At 40.5% G+C, this 15407-nt stretch overlaps 1 protein-coding gene across 1 annotated transcript; it reads left to right on the plus strand.

Moving 5' to 3' along the window:
• Positions 1-7770: 7770 nt before the first annotated feature.
• On the plus strand, positions 7771-14355 carry LOC121236472 (protein PLASTID TRANSCRIPTIONALLY ACTIVE 10). The gene is made up of 12 exons (XM_041132905.1): positions 7771-8622; positions 9343-9402; positions 9486-9515; positions 10027-10100; positions 10832-10913; positions 11088-11161; positions 11262-11325; positions 12245-12337; positions 12465-12641; positions 12718-12768; positions 12922-13073; positions 13796-14355. Exons 1-12 carry the CDS (start codon positions 7873-7875, stop codon positions 14265-14267), a joined length of 2079 nt encoding a protein of 692 aa, XP_040988839.1. The 5' UTR covers positions 7771-7872; the 3' UTR covers positions 14268-14355.
• Positions 14356-15407: the final 1052 nt, after the last annotated feature.

Raw genomic sequence — 15407 nt, forward strand, 5'->3', positions numbered from 1 at the left:
AATATGTTGATAATAGCTAGCTCCAGAGTTTATCTTGGATAACCCTCGAATAAATTGGTAGGATAGCGCTCCTAATCCATTGGAGGCGTTATCTATTCTCTGTATTATCCATCACTTGTCCATAGGTTCAATCTTTGGGCTTGCAGATCAGACCCGGTTCTTGAGGCCTCAAACTTGGGCCCTCCAACACATGGCTTATTCCTCTGAGGCCCTAAATATCTCTTCCAGTTACCCCATTAACTTCCTTCATGCCTGCACGTGGGAAATTCATCAATTCGTACTTTTACTATACCTCGCTAATTTGGGGCAAATGGACGACCCTTGGGATCGTTACTCATTTTACCCCGCTAAGGGTCTATTTTAACTAAGGTATGGTCTTTGGAAGATTCAACTTTCCGTTATGTTAAAGACGTGGCCCACGCCATCCGTAACTATTCCCGCACTTCATTTTTTCTTTCATTCAAAAAAATGATAATCGACGACACTGTCACCCTTTCACCTTCCCAAGAATCCCTCATCATTGCTTCTTTTTCTTGCTCCACTTATTTATTCATTTATTTTTAATCTTTTTGCATCATTTCCTCTTCTTAATTTCTTTCCTTCCTTAACTCTCTTATCAAGTTTCAAGAAACACTTGCCAACCTTTACGATTTTGATCTTGTTTCTTCCAGTTCATATAACAATGACTCAACATGGTTCTTCCCGTATTCCCAGCTGAGCTTTTGCCCAAGCCCCATCAAGGGTTTCCTCTCATTCTATGCACGAATCCTCTCACGGTCAAACTTTACCTTTCTTTGAGGGGTTCATGTGGTGCTCCAAACCCATCGCCCGAGACTTGACAAAGCTAAGGACTTCGTATCGTATCCCTGATACAGTGGTTCTAACTCTTCCTTTAGAGGGCACTGTTAATGAGGAAGGCTTCTCGGGAATGACTTTGTAGGGCGTGAATGACTTGGCGGCTTGGTTTGTGGATGATTACGCTAACTTGGAGTCAGAGGTACGTACCAGGCGAATGTTTGGGTTCTTTGCTAAGAAGGAACTGAGTCGGCTGCTAGCCGAAAAAACTGAGGTGGAGTCTTACTTAGAGCAGTCTGATGGGCACATCTGCTCCCTGGAGGGTGACCTCGAGCTCCTTCATGATAAAGCATCTAAGCTCTGTGGTGAGTTACTTTGCACCAAATTCCTCAACTCGCATAACAGCTTCGCCTTGCAATTGGTAGAGTTTAAATGAGATTCTGCTCATTCCCAGCTATCTCGCATGAGTGGAGAGTTTGACTCCTCCAAATAGTTGTTAGCTGCCTCCGAGCAATGATGCTTGGGGTCTACTCAGGTGTTGGCTTCTTCTGAGGAAGCCCGCAGGAAACTTGCCCTTGAGCTTTTAGAATTGAAGGCATCACATGAGGAAGCTCGCATGCAATTTGGCCTTTAGCTGTTAGAAATGGAGGGTTCCTACGAGGATCTACACGACAGGTTTACTGCTTACAAGAAGAACATAGAAGTAGTAAACGCCAAACAGGGCAAAATGAACCAAACATGCTACAAGTGAAGGAGCAGAAACAACGGTTGTTGGAAATGGAATTAGAATTGGCCGCTTCAAAGGGCGAGCTGACCCGTTTTCTTCAACAATTGGTAGCTGCCAGGGATGTTAGGGATTGGGCCTTTGGATATGGATATGGGTTGGCATGGGAATTTCACCTGCAGGCTAATCCTCGGACTGATTTGAGGCAGTTGGACCTTGACTCCTTTAGACCTGATAAGGTTTCATGCCAGTTCGTGGATGCTTTGGGGTGCTGGGGTGCAATACCATGCCCGACACCTTCTTGTTCGCTCATTCACCTTCAAAGCCTCTGATGGCTCTACCTTTATGAAGATTTTTTGTTTCTTTTCCTTTTTCTCTTTCTTTCTGTTTCAAACAATATTTTGGATGACTGTAGTGATAACCCTCTATTTGTGCTTTCCTTTTATAATGTTGGCTCTTGGTTTAGCCTCGTTTTGCACTATGGATATACGGCTCCCTTTGAGCTTTCTTTTTGTAATACTGGTGCTTGGTTTATCCTTATTTTGCGTTATTGATATTGAACTCTACACCCACTGGCTTCACCACGAGTCTTCTCCATTGGCTACACCGTGAGTTTTTGGACTCAACTTTGGTGACTAAGTAAGGGGGTCATGGGGTCTTTTGACTTCTATGCCCATTGGCTGCACCGCGAGTCTTTGGTGGCTAAGTAAAGGGGGTCGCGGGGACTCTTGACCTTCACGCCTGTTGGCTGCACCGCGAATTTTTGAACTTGACTTTGATGGCTAAGTAAGGAGGGTCGTGGGTGTCTTGATTGGCTGCACCATGAGTCTTTGGACTCGACTTTGGTGGCTAAATAAAGGAGTCGTGCAAGTTGAAAAACTATCTGCCTTTATTGATCTTGCTTTTTTGGATACATCTCAAAAAAGAATCAAGTGTAAATTTTCTTCAAATGCTCAGCATTCCAAGGGTATTGCAACCCCTTTCCTTGATTGTCATTAAGGTGGCATGACCTTTGTCGGTTGCTAGTGACTACTACATATGACCCCTCCCATCGTGGTCCAAGTTTTCCTTCATCTTAGGTTGTCACTCCTTTTTTTTGAGCATCAGATCGTCTACTTTAGAAGATTTGGATTTAACTATTTTGTTGAAGTAGCACTCCGCCTTCCTTTTGTTGAGGATATTTTAGACGTCAACTTCTTCTCTTTTCTCTTCTAAGAGGTCAAGGTGCTCCTTGAGCGCCTTCTTGTTCTCAGATTGGCTGAAGTGGCGGTTTGGTGCGTAGGCAAACTGACTTCTACCGGGCGATTACTTCGCTCCCAAAAGCCAATGTGAATGGTGTTTCGTCTATTGGGGTCTTCACAGTTGTCCTATATGCTCACAACACTCTTGGGAGCTCTTCCACCCATTCTCATTTCCTGTCCGTAAGTTTTTTTTTTTTGAGATCCCGAGTAAGAATTTGTTTGTCGCCTTTACCTGTCTGTTAGCTTGTGGGTGTTTTGATGACTAGTACTTGGCTTGGATTCCTAGCTCTTTGCACCATTCTTTGTAATGTTTTAAATCAAACTGCTTCCCATTGTTGGAGATGATGCTGTGGAGGATGCCAAACCGACAGACAATGTTCTTCCTAGAAATTTGGTGATGGCTTTTACTGTTATGGTTGCAAGGGGCTCTACCTCCGCCCATTTTATGAAATAATCTACAACAACGACTATATGTTTTACCCCTCCCTTCCCTAGCAGGAAGGGACCTACCAGATCAATCCCCCATTGAGCAAATGACCATGGGGCGGTAATAAAAAATAATTTCTCGAGAGGACAATGTGGGACGAGGGCATAGATCTGGTATCTGATGCACTTGTTTGCAAACTATTTGGCGTCTTGTAGGGAATTGGGCCAATAGTAGCCCTTTCTGCCAAAATGGTTGCCGCAAACAATCTCCGTCAAGATGTATTGTGCTTCCTCAGGTGAGATGCACCTTAACAAAGGGGCGGCAAATCCCTTTTTGTAAAAGATTTCATCAATCCTGACAAATCGTGTTGCGTTCCTCTTGATCTTCTTTGCTGTCTCTTTCTCCTCGGGGAGTTTGCCTGTGTCTCAGTACTTTGATATTGCCTTGGCCCACTCTGGCCCTGTGGGCCCTACCTGGTTTACCTGTACTCCAATTGCCGGGATCTCTATCACTCTCCTCTGTACTTTCCAAGGTAAATTCGCCTCATCCCTCACAGAGGCGGCTTTGTCTAGCTTGTCTGCTATTGTGTTATTTTTCCTTAGTATCTGCTCAAGACTAAAATAGGCAAGTTGGTTGCGGATCTCCAACACCCGGTTTAGATATTTTTTCAGCTTTTCTCCTTTCGTGGCGTACACCCCAGTTACTTGGTTACCACAATTTGGGAATTCACCTTTGCTTTAATCTCTTTGGCGCCTAATGTTTTCGCGATTGATAGTCCAACTATCACGGCTTCATACTCGACTTCATTATTGGTGGTTTTAAATGCAAGTGTGGCCATGTAGTAGTGCTCTTGTCCCACTTCTTCCACGATGTAGATCTCTATTCCTCCTGCTGTTAGGCAGGTGGATCCATCAACAAATACTAGTCAGGGTTGTCGATGTGGTGCAACTTCAGCTTCCACTAAGAACCTGGTGAATTCGACGATAAAATCTGCCAAAGCTTGTTCCTTACACTACGCTCATGGGCATGTATTGATGTCAAATTCACTGAGTTCCACTGACCACGCGACCAATCTTCCCAAGCTGTCTGGTTTTTGTAGTATTCTCCCGAGGGGGTGTTTGGTTAATACATTCATGGGTGAGCCTGAAAATATAGTTGCAATCTCCTGGTGACTGTCACTAACGCGAATGTTAACATTTCCATTCACGAGTATTTGGTCTCGGCGCCTCTTAATGCACGGCTCGTGTTATACACTGACGCCTGTATTACTTCCTCTTCCTTGACTAGGACTGCAGAGACGGCGTGGGGGGATACTGCCAGGTATATGTATAAGGTGTCCCCTTGATTGGGCTACTTTAACAGAGATGGGTTAGATAAATACTGCTTTAACTCCTGGAAAGCCCTATTGCATTCTTCGTTCTATGCATGTATCTTTTGTAGAACCCTAAAAAAGGAAAGACATTTGTCCTTGGATCTTGACACAAACCTATTCAAGGCTGCCACTCTACCCGCCAACCGTTGGGCGTTATTGATGTTCTGAGGCGGCTTCATGTTCAAGATGACGCCAATCTTTTTAGTGTTTGCCTTGATGCCTCTTTCAGAGACAATGAAGTCTAGAAATTCTCTCGAATCTACTTCGAAAGCTCACTTTGCCGGGTTCAATTTCATTTTATACTTACGAAGCACAACAAAAGATTCTCTTAGGTCTGCTAGGTGTTGGGCGGGTTCCTTACTTTTCACCAACAAATCATCGATGTATACCTCTATAGTCTTCCCAATCTGCTATTTAAACATCTGATTGACCAGCCTTTGGTAAGTTGCCTGGCGCTTTTCAGCCCAAATCGCATCACTCGGTAGCAGTAAAGACCTCTGTCGATGATAAATGTCGTCTTCTCTTCATTTGACTGGCTTATGCAGATCTGATTGTATCCTGAATATGCATCCGTAAAACTCAACACTCTATGTCCCGCCATGGCATCAACGATAATATCGATCCGTGGCAAGGGGAAGCTGTCCTTGGGGTAGACTTTATTTAGGTTTGTGAAATCCACACACATCCTCTATTTCTCGTTAGCTTTTTTTACTAAAACCATGTTGGAGAGTCACTCCAGGTAGTATGTTTCTCTTATAAACAGCCAAGAGGCCATCTATCCTCCTCGGCTATGGTTGTGTACTTCTCTGTGCTGAAGGTTCTTCTTTTTCGGCGTATCTTCTTTGCTGTTGGATCAACACACAGCTTGTGCTCTATGATGACATTGTCAATTCCTGGCATGTCTTCATGCCTCCAGGTGAACACGTCTTTGTGTTCGATCAACTGTTGTTTTAACGCCTCCTTATATTCTGGGGGGGGGGGGGGGGGAGCCTTGTTCCCACTTGTGTCGTGGCGTTCGATTGATCTGGGTGTAGGGCTACTATCTCATCTCTAGAGGCTTGTTTGCCTCTGCCTGCATCAAATTGTTCTCATCCCTTATTTCCACTTCTTGGCTAGCTACGATTAATGGTGGGGTTGGCGGCTTCCTTTCCAAATTTTCCGCAACACATACGCTTGGCGCCCCTGCTTTGAGTTCTTGCACGTAGCATTTTCGTAACAGGATTTGCTCTCCCCGGATCTTGCCGACACTAGTCTCTGTTGGAAACTTCATTTTTAGGTGGTAGGTAAAAGTGATAACCTTCAAATTATTCAAAGTTGGGCGTCCTAATATGTCATTGTAGGATGATGGGGCTTTAACTAACAAGAAGTCCGTCATTGTCGTAACCATGTGTGACCCTTGGCCGACTGTGACTAGTAGTACGATGACGCCCATTGGTTGAACAGCCTCGCCAGAGAATCCCTTTGGGGGAGGGGGGGAGGGGGTAGGTGACAGGCATAACCTATTGGGGCTAATGTCCATAGTAGGTGTGGTATCCAGTTTGGGATGTTTAGAGGATTTATCCGCCATGTACACCTCGTGGTACCTTGCTTTACGGGCTGGCCCTACTGGATGCCGTCACGCCCCCACCTGCAAATTCTCCTGATATGGTTTTGATTTCTCCCAAGAGAGCTTGGTCTTGGTCGCGAGATTGCCGGGGGCGTCATGTCTCTGTTCCCTTACTTGTCTTTGTCCTTGTGGGCTTCTACCCCGCCTTGGCTCATGCCCCCTACCTTCTTCTCTCATTGGTTTGACGTGCTTGGCCAACATTCGCTCGAGTATCTCACTTTCCGCCAATATGACTAGTCTTTTCTTCATGGTTGAGCAGTCTTCTGTCCAATGGGTATTCGATTGGTGGTATTTGCAATAGCGCTGACCCCTTGTGAATGTGCGCTCTTCTTTCCTTGTGGTTTTCGCATTTTCTTGTACACTTAGATTGTTGTGGATGAGGCGAGGCCCTTGGTCTTGCTGGGTGGGGCACCTTTCTCGTCGCCCATCTTGATGACTTGGCCCGATCTTTCTATCTCTCATACTATTCTTGGTTTCTAATTTCACCTCTTGCTTCCTGGGTTCTAAGAGGGCTTGTAATGTTTCCTCCACGTTAACATAATTATCAGTCCTGTCCATGAATTCCCTCAGAGTCGGGGGGGTTTTCCTGGCCAACTCACCTGTGCTTTTAATGTCAATGGGAAAGCATGACAAGCTACAGGGAAGCCGTGGAGAGTCATGTGTGCTTTAAAATTCTCTAAGTGATCTACAGGATCCCAGGATCCGTCATACATGTCGATCTGGGGAACTTTGAATTTAGGCAGGAGTGGTACTGCCATCACTTCATCATTGTAGGGAAGATCAGTCAAATTCAGCAGCTGCTCTACGGAGGAAGATCCTCCCATTTTTCTTGCCATCTTCTTGTATTTATCTACGAGGCTATGCAGCTTGTCATGTAATCTCTTATTTTCTAACTTCTCAGCGTTTATGCCTCTGCACTATGTGCGTCTCCTTCTGTCTGTCCGTTGAGGACAGGTGGTGTAACAACATTTTGTCATTTTAGCTTTACGTTCTCCTTCTGCAGCTGCTCAACCACTGCCGTCACCTTTTTCAACTTTTCTTCAGCTTCTACCAACCTCGCTTCTATGTTTGTTGTATTCATCTCTTGATCACAAGTTGCTTGAGATAGTGTGGTAGTTGGCATGTGAAAGTCACATTGAAGTCTGTAGAGATTCCACAGAGTGCCACTGTTAAGGACGTATTTCACACTATCAACTACATGGATGACCTACAATATATGAGACGACAGCACGAGGTAGCTGATGCCTAAGTTAGAGAGAAGTGATCACAATATAAGTATATGAATTAATGATAAATACGTTACCTTTATGTGTTATTTATAAGAGTATGAAGTTGTTGATAACGGCTAGCTTAAGAGTTTATCTTAGATAATTCTCGACTAAATTGGTAAGATATATTTTCTGATCCATCGGAGGCGTTATCTATTTTTTGTATTATTCATCAAGTGTTTATGGATAGATTCAATCTCTGAGCTTGCAGATTAGACCCGATCGTTGAGACCTGCTACTTAACCTCTCCAACACATGGGCTTATTCATCCGACGCCCAAAGTATCCCTTCCACTTCGTTAGTTAAGTTTAGGGGGGAAAAAAAAACTTTTCTTATCCATTTGAGCTTTTTGTCTTCTATAAAATCTTGACGGACTATTTCGGGGCTCTCTTAGCACACAACTTTCACAGTCCCACTCCCGCTTCCACTGTTCCACCAAATGCAAATCCTCCAAGTTCAGAATTTCTTTACCTTCCCTAAAACCCTGAACCCTACCTCCAAGTCGCAACACCACCGTACATATCTTCCTCTCCAACCCAACTCGCTAATTTCCTTCTCCAACCCCACAAGACCTTCCACCTTCACAGCCAGCTGCCTCGCCTCCGACGAGTTCCCCGTCGATGAGACCTTCATCCAGAAATTCGGCCCCAAAGACAGAGAAACTGAAGACGAAGCGCGAACGCGCAACTGGGTCGAGCGCGGCTGGGCCCCCTGGGAAGAAATCCTCACCCCTGAAGCGGATTTCGCCCGGAAAAGCTTGAACGAAGGCGAAGAAGTCCCTCTCCAAAGCCCAGAAGCCATCGAAGCGTTCAAAATGCTCAAACCTAGTTACCGGAAGAAGAAGATGGAGGCAATGGGGCTGACCGAGGACGATTATTATCGGAAACAGTTTGAGATCAAGGGAGACATACCGGAGCCTCTAGAGACGGTGTGGGGGGCGCCGTTGGTGGTACAGCACGTGCCGCCCCGGGATTGGCCGCCGCGGGGTTGGGAGGTGGATCGGAAGGAGCTAGTGTACATAAGGGAAGCGCATAAGCAGCAGGCTGTGAGGGTGGAGTTGGAGGACTTGGAGAAGGAGGTGAGGACGGAGACTGAGGACATATGTTTGGATAGGTACAGAATGTTCTTGAAGCAGTACAATGAGTGGGTTGAGGCGAATAAGGATAGATTGGAGGAGGAATCTTATAAGGTTTGAGATAGAAGCTAAAAACTTTGGAACTTTCGTTTTGTCTATTTTTCTTGTTGTGTTTATGTATTGGTGCGTTATTTTTTAGACCAAATGCGACCATGGTGTTACGGATTTCTTTGTACTGAGGGATGTTGGACCGAGTGACACTATCAAATTGGAGTGCGGTTTGTGACGAAAAATTGGGTGTACCGCTGGGCGTTTGGGTTAATAATATTAATATTATTAGTATAGTTGAAAGTTTTTGGTAAGCTTTGGGGGGGGGGGGGGGGTAATTTTCATCCTTGAGATTAGAACGGGTATGAATTTCAAAAGTTTAGGTCTGGTCTAGCAGGGAGAATTGGTTGAGATTGATATGGTCAAACTATCTCGAGTTTGCCATAGGTCCGTTTTGAATGAATATGGTCTAGCCGAAATATATTTTGTGAATTTGAAAATTTGTCTCGAATTGCATATATTTGAGGATAATTATGTCAAACATACTTGGAGCATTTGGTTATGGATTTGGCTGAAAGCTTTATAACATTAGCTGGGAGAAATGGGTAGAGACATGACTAGATTCAGGGGTTTTAAGTTGTGTATGGTTTTTTTTTTTTTTTTTTTTATCAGTAGCTGCATATGAGCTTTTTATACTTTGAAACAACAAAATTTTCTAGTACAATGCTAACAAGTTTGATTGGTCCATTTAGGAGAGTAATGTGCCTGTTCTTATTGCCTATACAGGATGACCAAGATTACTATCCAGGTAGGAGGAAAAGAGGCAAGGACTACAAAGAGGGAATGGTAAAAATAAGTTGCAAATTCTTTGTTTATTTTCATGTGGATTATGGTGAAATTATGACATTGATCACCATTGTTTTCTGCAGTATGAGCTTCCGTTTTATTATCCAGGACAGGTAAGTTATCTACCTCATTCCCATTCTTCTAAGCAATGGCATCTATCTTGTTATGGAAATTGTACTCATAGGTCTCATCCCAGTGATGCCTAGATAGGCCTGCATCTACCATCAAACTAAAACACTGGAATACCTTGTTAATCATTTTTTATTGTTGGATGCAACATGCTATGCCATATATGAAAATAAATTTTAGTTGGTGTGCCACAGTTAAATGGGCCACGATTGTAAACATCATTTGACTAGAACTATCAATATCAGATGCATTTCCTCTGATTATTTTTAGGTATCAATTGTAAAACTGTCAAATGATGTGCATTACTTACTCTACTCTTATTTGTAGCAAAAATGTATCTGAATACTGTGTTCTACGGATAAGCTTATGTCAGGCCCATACATAATACGCAGTGCGGTGATGTTATTTCCTAAACAACATGATGTAGAATGTAACACATTCTGAGATCTGCAAAGAAAAGTCATGGACATTAATTGTGGAAAATTTTATGTGCAGATTTGTTTAGGGAAAGTGACTACTTTGCACCTTTATCAAGGAGCATTCGTTGACATTGGTGGCGTGTATGATGGGTAACTTTAATTCCCTATACTGCTATTTATTACTCGAAGTTTATTGATTGAACCTGTTATACCTGTAAAAGAAATTATTTCCTAAACGGACAAAGGGATCATCAGTTTCAACATTGGAATATCAGAGAACTGATGGGGTGTGTCTTCACTATGATGAATTAACTGGCCTGATAGGGATACATAGTGAGGACTTGTGACATGATTTTTTAAACTGAGCTGATGAATTAAGTCTTACCTCAATGGCTTAATTATAATGATATTAATCTTGTCGCTTGAGCGCTGTTTGTGTAATGCCCTGGAGTGAGTATAGTAAGGTGGTGAATGGGGTCCCACACTACTTAGGAATGAGAAGTTTTTGTCCCTTATAATGAATTTCAAGGAGCTCTAATTATTGACTAGTTCTTTTTGGGCTCAGATGTGGTTTGGGCTTTGCCTAGGTTTTTACAGTTTGGCTATTGAAGTTTACTCAAACCACCAAATCAACAACTAATTGCACTGTTGACACCAAGAAATATAGTTATACCCCTACTGGCAACAATGATGGTGTTTGTTGTAACTGTTTGTCTGTTAGACTTGGTAATAATTTGTGTGGTAATTGAGGTGGCTCTGATTTGTCTCACTTGTGTGGTAGCTAATCTGACATTTTATGGACTACTGCTTTTTTATCTTTTAGTTTATCAGCATACCCCTAGGAAGATTCATGGTACATTATGTGTCTTGATTTATTTCAGGTGGGTTCCCATAAAAGGTAATGATTGGTATTGGATTCGCCATCACATAAAAGTTGGTATGCACGTCATAGTTGAAATTCTGGTGAGTATTTCAGTTGCTAGGCTTCCCCCCCCGGGGCTTTTTTTCCCTCTTTAGGGATGTTGTCACTGAGCATTAATCTGGTTACATTAATAAGTTGGTTCCAATAATCAAAGTCATTATTGGCTTATGGAAACTGACATCTTTTTTATTATTACATGTCATTATTTGTTTCAGGCAAAACGAGATCCTTACCGTTTTCGGTTTCCCATCGAAATGCGATTTGTCCAGCCAAACATAGATCACCTGATGTATGTAATCTTGAACTTTGACCATTCTCCAACTTAAGTATATTTTAGCAAAATATGGAGGTGACTCCTCAGTTCTTGACATTTGTATCTGTACTTTCAGCTTTAACAGATTTGACTTTCCGCCTATATTTCATCGTGATGCTACTAATCTAGATGAGTTACGGGTTTGTACCTTTCCTTTTATAGTGTCACTATCTATATTATCTCAACATTTAAAATGCCCACTTCTCTTATATACTTCCTGTGTACCAACCTATTTAATTCATATGAATCATATCAATAAAATTTACCTCTTACGTATAAAAAAAAAAAAAACATTTAATATGGCCACAATAGACTCATTATATCTTTATTGAGTATGTTGTAATTTCCTTTAATGGCTCTATCATAAGAGATGTATCTTATCAATTTAAATCTTATTTCCGGTCTTCAGTTGGACATTTTTGGGGGGAGGGCTTTCTGTTGGACGGACATGTGGTAGGGCATGTAGGTTCGAGCTAGGATGTGTTCATAAAAGAACTTCTGCAGAAGCCTATGGAAAAACCATTCTAGTATACCATCACGTAAATTCATATGTTCTCTCTTTTTTTATTTTTTTATTTTTTTTATTTCCTATTAAGTTATTTACAAAAATGAAAATAGACATTGCTCATGTACCTGGTTAGTGTACAAGAGAAACGGTTGAAAACTAGAATCTAAGAGTACTTACCCTAATTTACTATGAGCTTAGTCTTCTGTGTACTCGAGGCCAGACTATTTTCTCGGCAAGCCTTACATTTTGGCTTGTTGGTTAGTTTAGGATGCAGGGCAGAAGATTTCTAGTGCTCTAGAGTGTCACTTGTGGATACAATTTTTTTTTTTGATAAGTACAATTTTCTTATTCTTCTTTTGTAAATCTTGTTGAACTCTTGTAGGATCTGAAGCAATCAGTTTTCTGTATGTGACCCTGCCTTAAAATTGCAGAAGATTTCATGTCTATCAAAATTAATTTTGTTTTTCTACCATGTTTGCGTGTGTTTTTTAATTTTTGTCTCACTTTGCTGACTGATCAAAAATAAATTATCTTGCTTGCTTGCCTTGCAGCGTGATAGTGGAAGACCTCCAGTTCCTAGAAAAGATCCCGGAGACAAACCGGAAGAGGAACCTTTGTTGTCAAATCATCCTTATGTTGATAAGGCATGTATCTGACTAGGACTCCTTTTCAGAAGTCAGAACGTTAGATTTTAACTATTGCCGAGTGTGATCAATTTACTATTACCATCGTGGCCATGATTATGAACTTCAACTTTTCTCTGTTGTGCAGTTGTGGCAGATACATGTTGCTGAGCAAATGATTATGGATGATTTGGAGGCTAATCCTGAGAAATACAAAGACAAAAAATTATCGGAGTTATCCGATGATGAGGATTTTGATGAGGAAAACAGTGTTGTTTATACTAAAGCCTATTATAAGAAATCTTTAATACCAAAAATGATTTTGGTGAGCACTAATCTCTTGAGTCATTGTATTGACTTGTATTCTGTTGCATTCACGTACTTGTTATTTATTTTAACAGAAAACAAGTGTTAAAGACCTTGACTTGGAGGCTGCCTTTGCTGAGCGTGAGGTTAGCTGTTCCATCTAAGATTTTGCGTGTTTCTCGCTCAAAATGTTGACTTACCTATTCAACTTATACATATTTTATATAACTGCTACTTTGGCTTCCAATTGCTTCAACGTTAAAAAAGATCCTTATGTATTCATGTTCTGGTGGATACAGTTCCATAACAAACTAAGAAGGGAAGCAAAAGAAAGAGGAGAGGGATACAAAATTACCAAGCTTAGACGAAATATTGAAATGGATGAATATGACTTGATACATTGGCATCGATCATTTGAGGAAAGAGAAGCTTTGATCAGAGACATCAGTTGGTATTTCCATTGTCGTTATATATCAATACTTAATATTAGTGATCTCTAATCTTGTCTGCCATCCAGGTCTTTTCATCATGTTATGGTGCATACAAATTAAGCATTTATTCCTACTTTGACCATTGGTAACTTGATTTCCAATTTTATACATTGTGAATTGTGCATAGGATGGTCTGGAGACTGCATTAACTAAGACAGTCACTTTTCCCAAGAGGAAAGTAAGTGATGCTAACACAGACTTTCCACTGTCTCTAGCTGGAATAAGTTTCTTCTTTGGCATACTTTATAATATATAATATGAATGTATATGTGCGTGCGCGTGTGTATGAAAATGAAGCATTGATATAGGGATATAGTTGTCTTCAATCCTAACTTTGTTCTCCCACTGACAGAGATCAAGCTTATTATTAAAGTGACCTCATGATTATGTGAGATCACACTGGCCCTGTGACACTTGATGTAAGCATAGTAACTAGGTATAGATGCATGCTTTCGGTTCACTCAGTTTGAATTTCCAGTTGGTCTAATACAAGAAGACGGGAAAACCTGCAATGAAGTATCAAATTAATATATTTTGCTTTGCATTTGCACCGGCGTCACTGCCCCCCGTCTGGGGCTGGTTGCTTTCTGCATCCCTATTGTGTACCTCTTTCTGCCTCTCATGTTGGCAAAGGTAGGATGCTCTTTCTGCTACTTATTGAAAGCTGAATGGTTTTTTGCAGCCGTCAAGCACTTGGTCTGCCACTGGAAGAGCCGGGAAGGTACAAAGATGCTAGTTTCTTTGGGAAGGATCGGTATGACCCTTCAAACCCTCTATATCGTTATGACTACTGGGGAGAACCCAAGAACTCTGAGAAGAGCAGGCAAGAGCGGATGACAGATGCCCATAACAAATCTATTGTGGGTAAGGGTACTGTCTGGCACGAGATGTCATACGAAGACTGTATCAAGCAGCAGATGCAAAGAGAAGCCCGTGCCAAGGAATTGGCTCAAGAAGAAACTCACGATGGAGTGTCAAAAGGAGATCGCGATTATGAAGATGATGATGATGAAGACGACGACGACGACGACGACGACGATGACGATTTTGATTTCAGCATTTTACAAGAATACAATGGTAATTCTTCAAATCAACCTCATGTTAATGGGACTGAATCTTCAATAATTTCAGATGAGGGTATATTCGAGGATTAATTAGTGGCGTGGCAAAGCATGGTTAAAGTGAAAAGTTGGTCATAAACGCTTGCGATCGTATAAATGGTTTAAGATATTTAATTAAAAATAGCATATATGGATTTTTTTAAATGTTTTAAATTTATTACATATAGAAAAACTATTTTAGATCCATTTTATATCATCAATCTCCAAAAATCAAGAGAGAAAAAAGCAAGAAGTTCATCTTTATGAACATATTAGTAATGAGATTAGTAATGTCTCTATACCTTTACATTCAATAAATTGAATCCGGCGATTTATAACAATTTTGAATCAGTTATTTTAATGTTGATAAAAAGTATTAAAAATCATATATAATGCAATTCAAGCAATTAATATCAAGTATATAAGAGTAAAAAATATAAATTCATTAATTAGTTTCAATACAAATATGATATGAATTCAAATAGCTTCTATAAACTTAACCTCAATTGTAGACATTTTTTTGTTCAAATAAAGAAAATAAAGTTATAAGCATATAACAAATATGATGTTTTATGCACAACCACAAATTTAATATAAATATCATCCATCTCTTAATTTTTTCGTTCAAATAAAGAAAATAAAGAACTATATGTTTTGTCATTCAATTTTTCTGCAATTCTTATTTAATACAATAAAGTTCGTATATGTTTAGTTTTATCATATTTTTTAATAAGAAATTAAAAATATATATTCTGTTAGATAATTTAAAAAATAAATACAGTTTTGAATCAGCTAGATTCAGTTTGGATCTGTCTAAATCGATTGATTGAAATAGGTCATTAAACGATTCAAAAAATTAACCAAAATCGATTTGATTTATGGCCAATTTGGCTTAGATCAAACAATTTTTTCGAACCTTACTTTCAACTTCTTTCAAAATTCAGTAACACTTACAAATCACTTGATTACATAAGTAAAAAGACATAAATTGGAGGTGGGGAATGAGGATTATTGTAGGAGTATCCAAGTAATCTTTCTGTTTCTTCAGGTGATTCCCACTCACTGGATGAGTGATTGTGTTGTAATTTTTAACAAAATATAAAGCATGTACTTAAATATATATATATATATATATATATATATACACATATATATATATATATATATATCTCAAAGAACTCTAAAAACCATTTT

This window comes from Juglans microcarpa x Juglans regia, chromosome 6S (assembly GCF_004785595.1).
Source record: "Juglans microcarpa x Juglans regia isolate MS1-56 chromosome 6S, Jm3101_v1.0, whole genome shotgun sequence".
NCBI classification, from domain to species: Eukaryota; Viridiplantae; Streptophyta; class Magnoliopsida; order Fagales; family Juglandaceae; genus Juglans; species Juglans microcarpa x Juglans regia.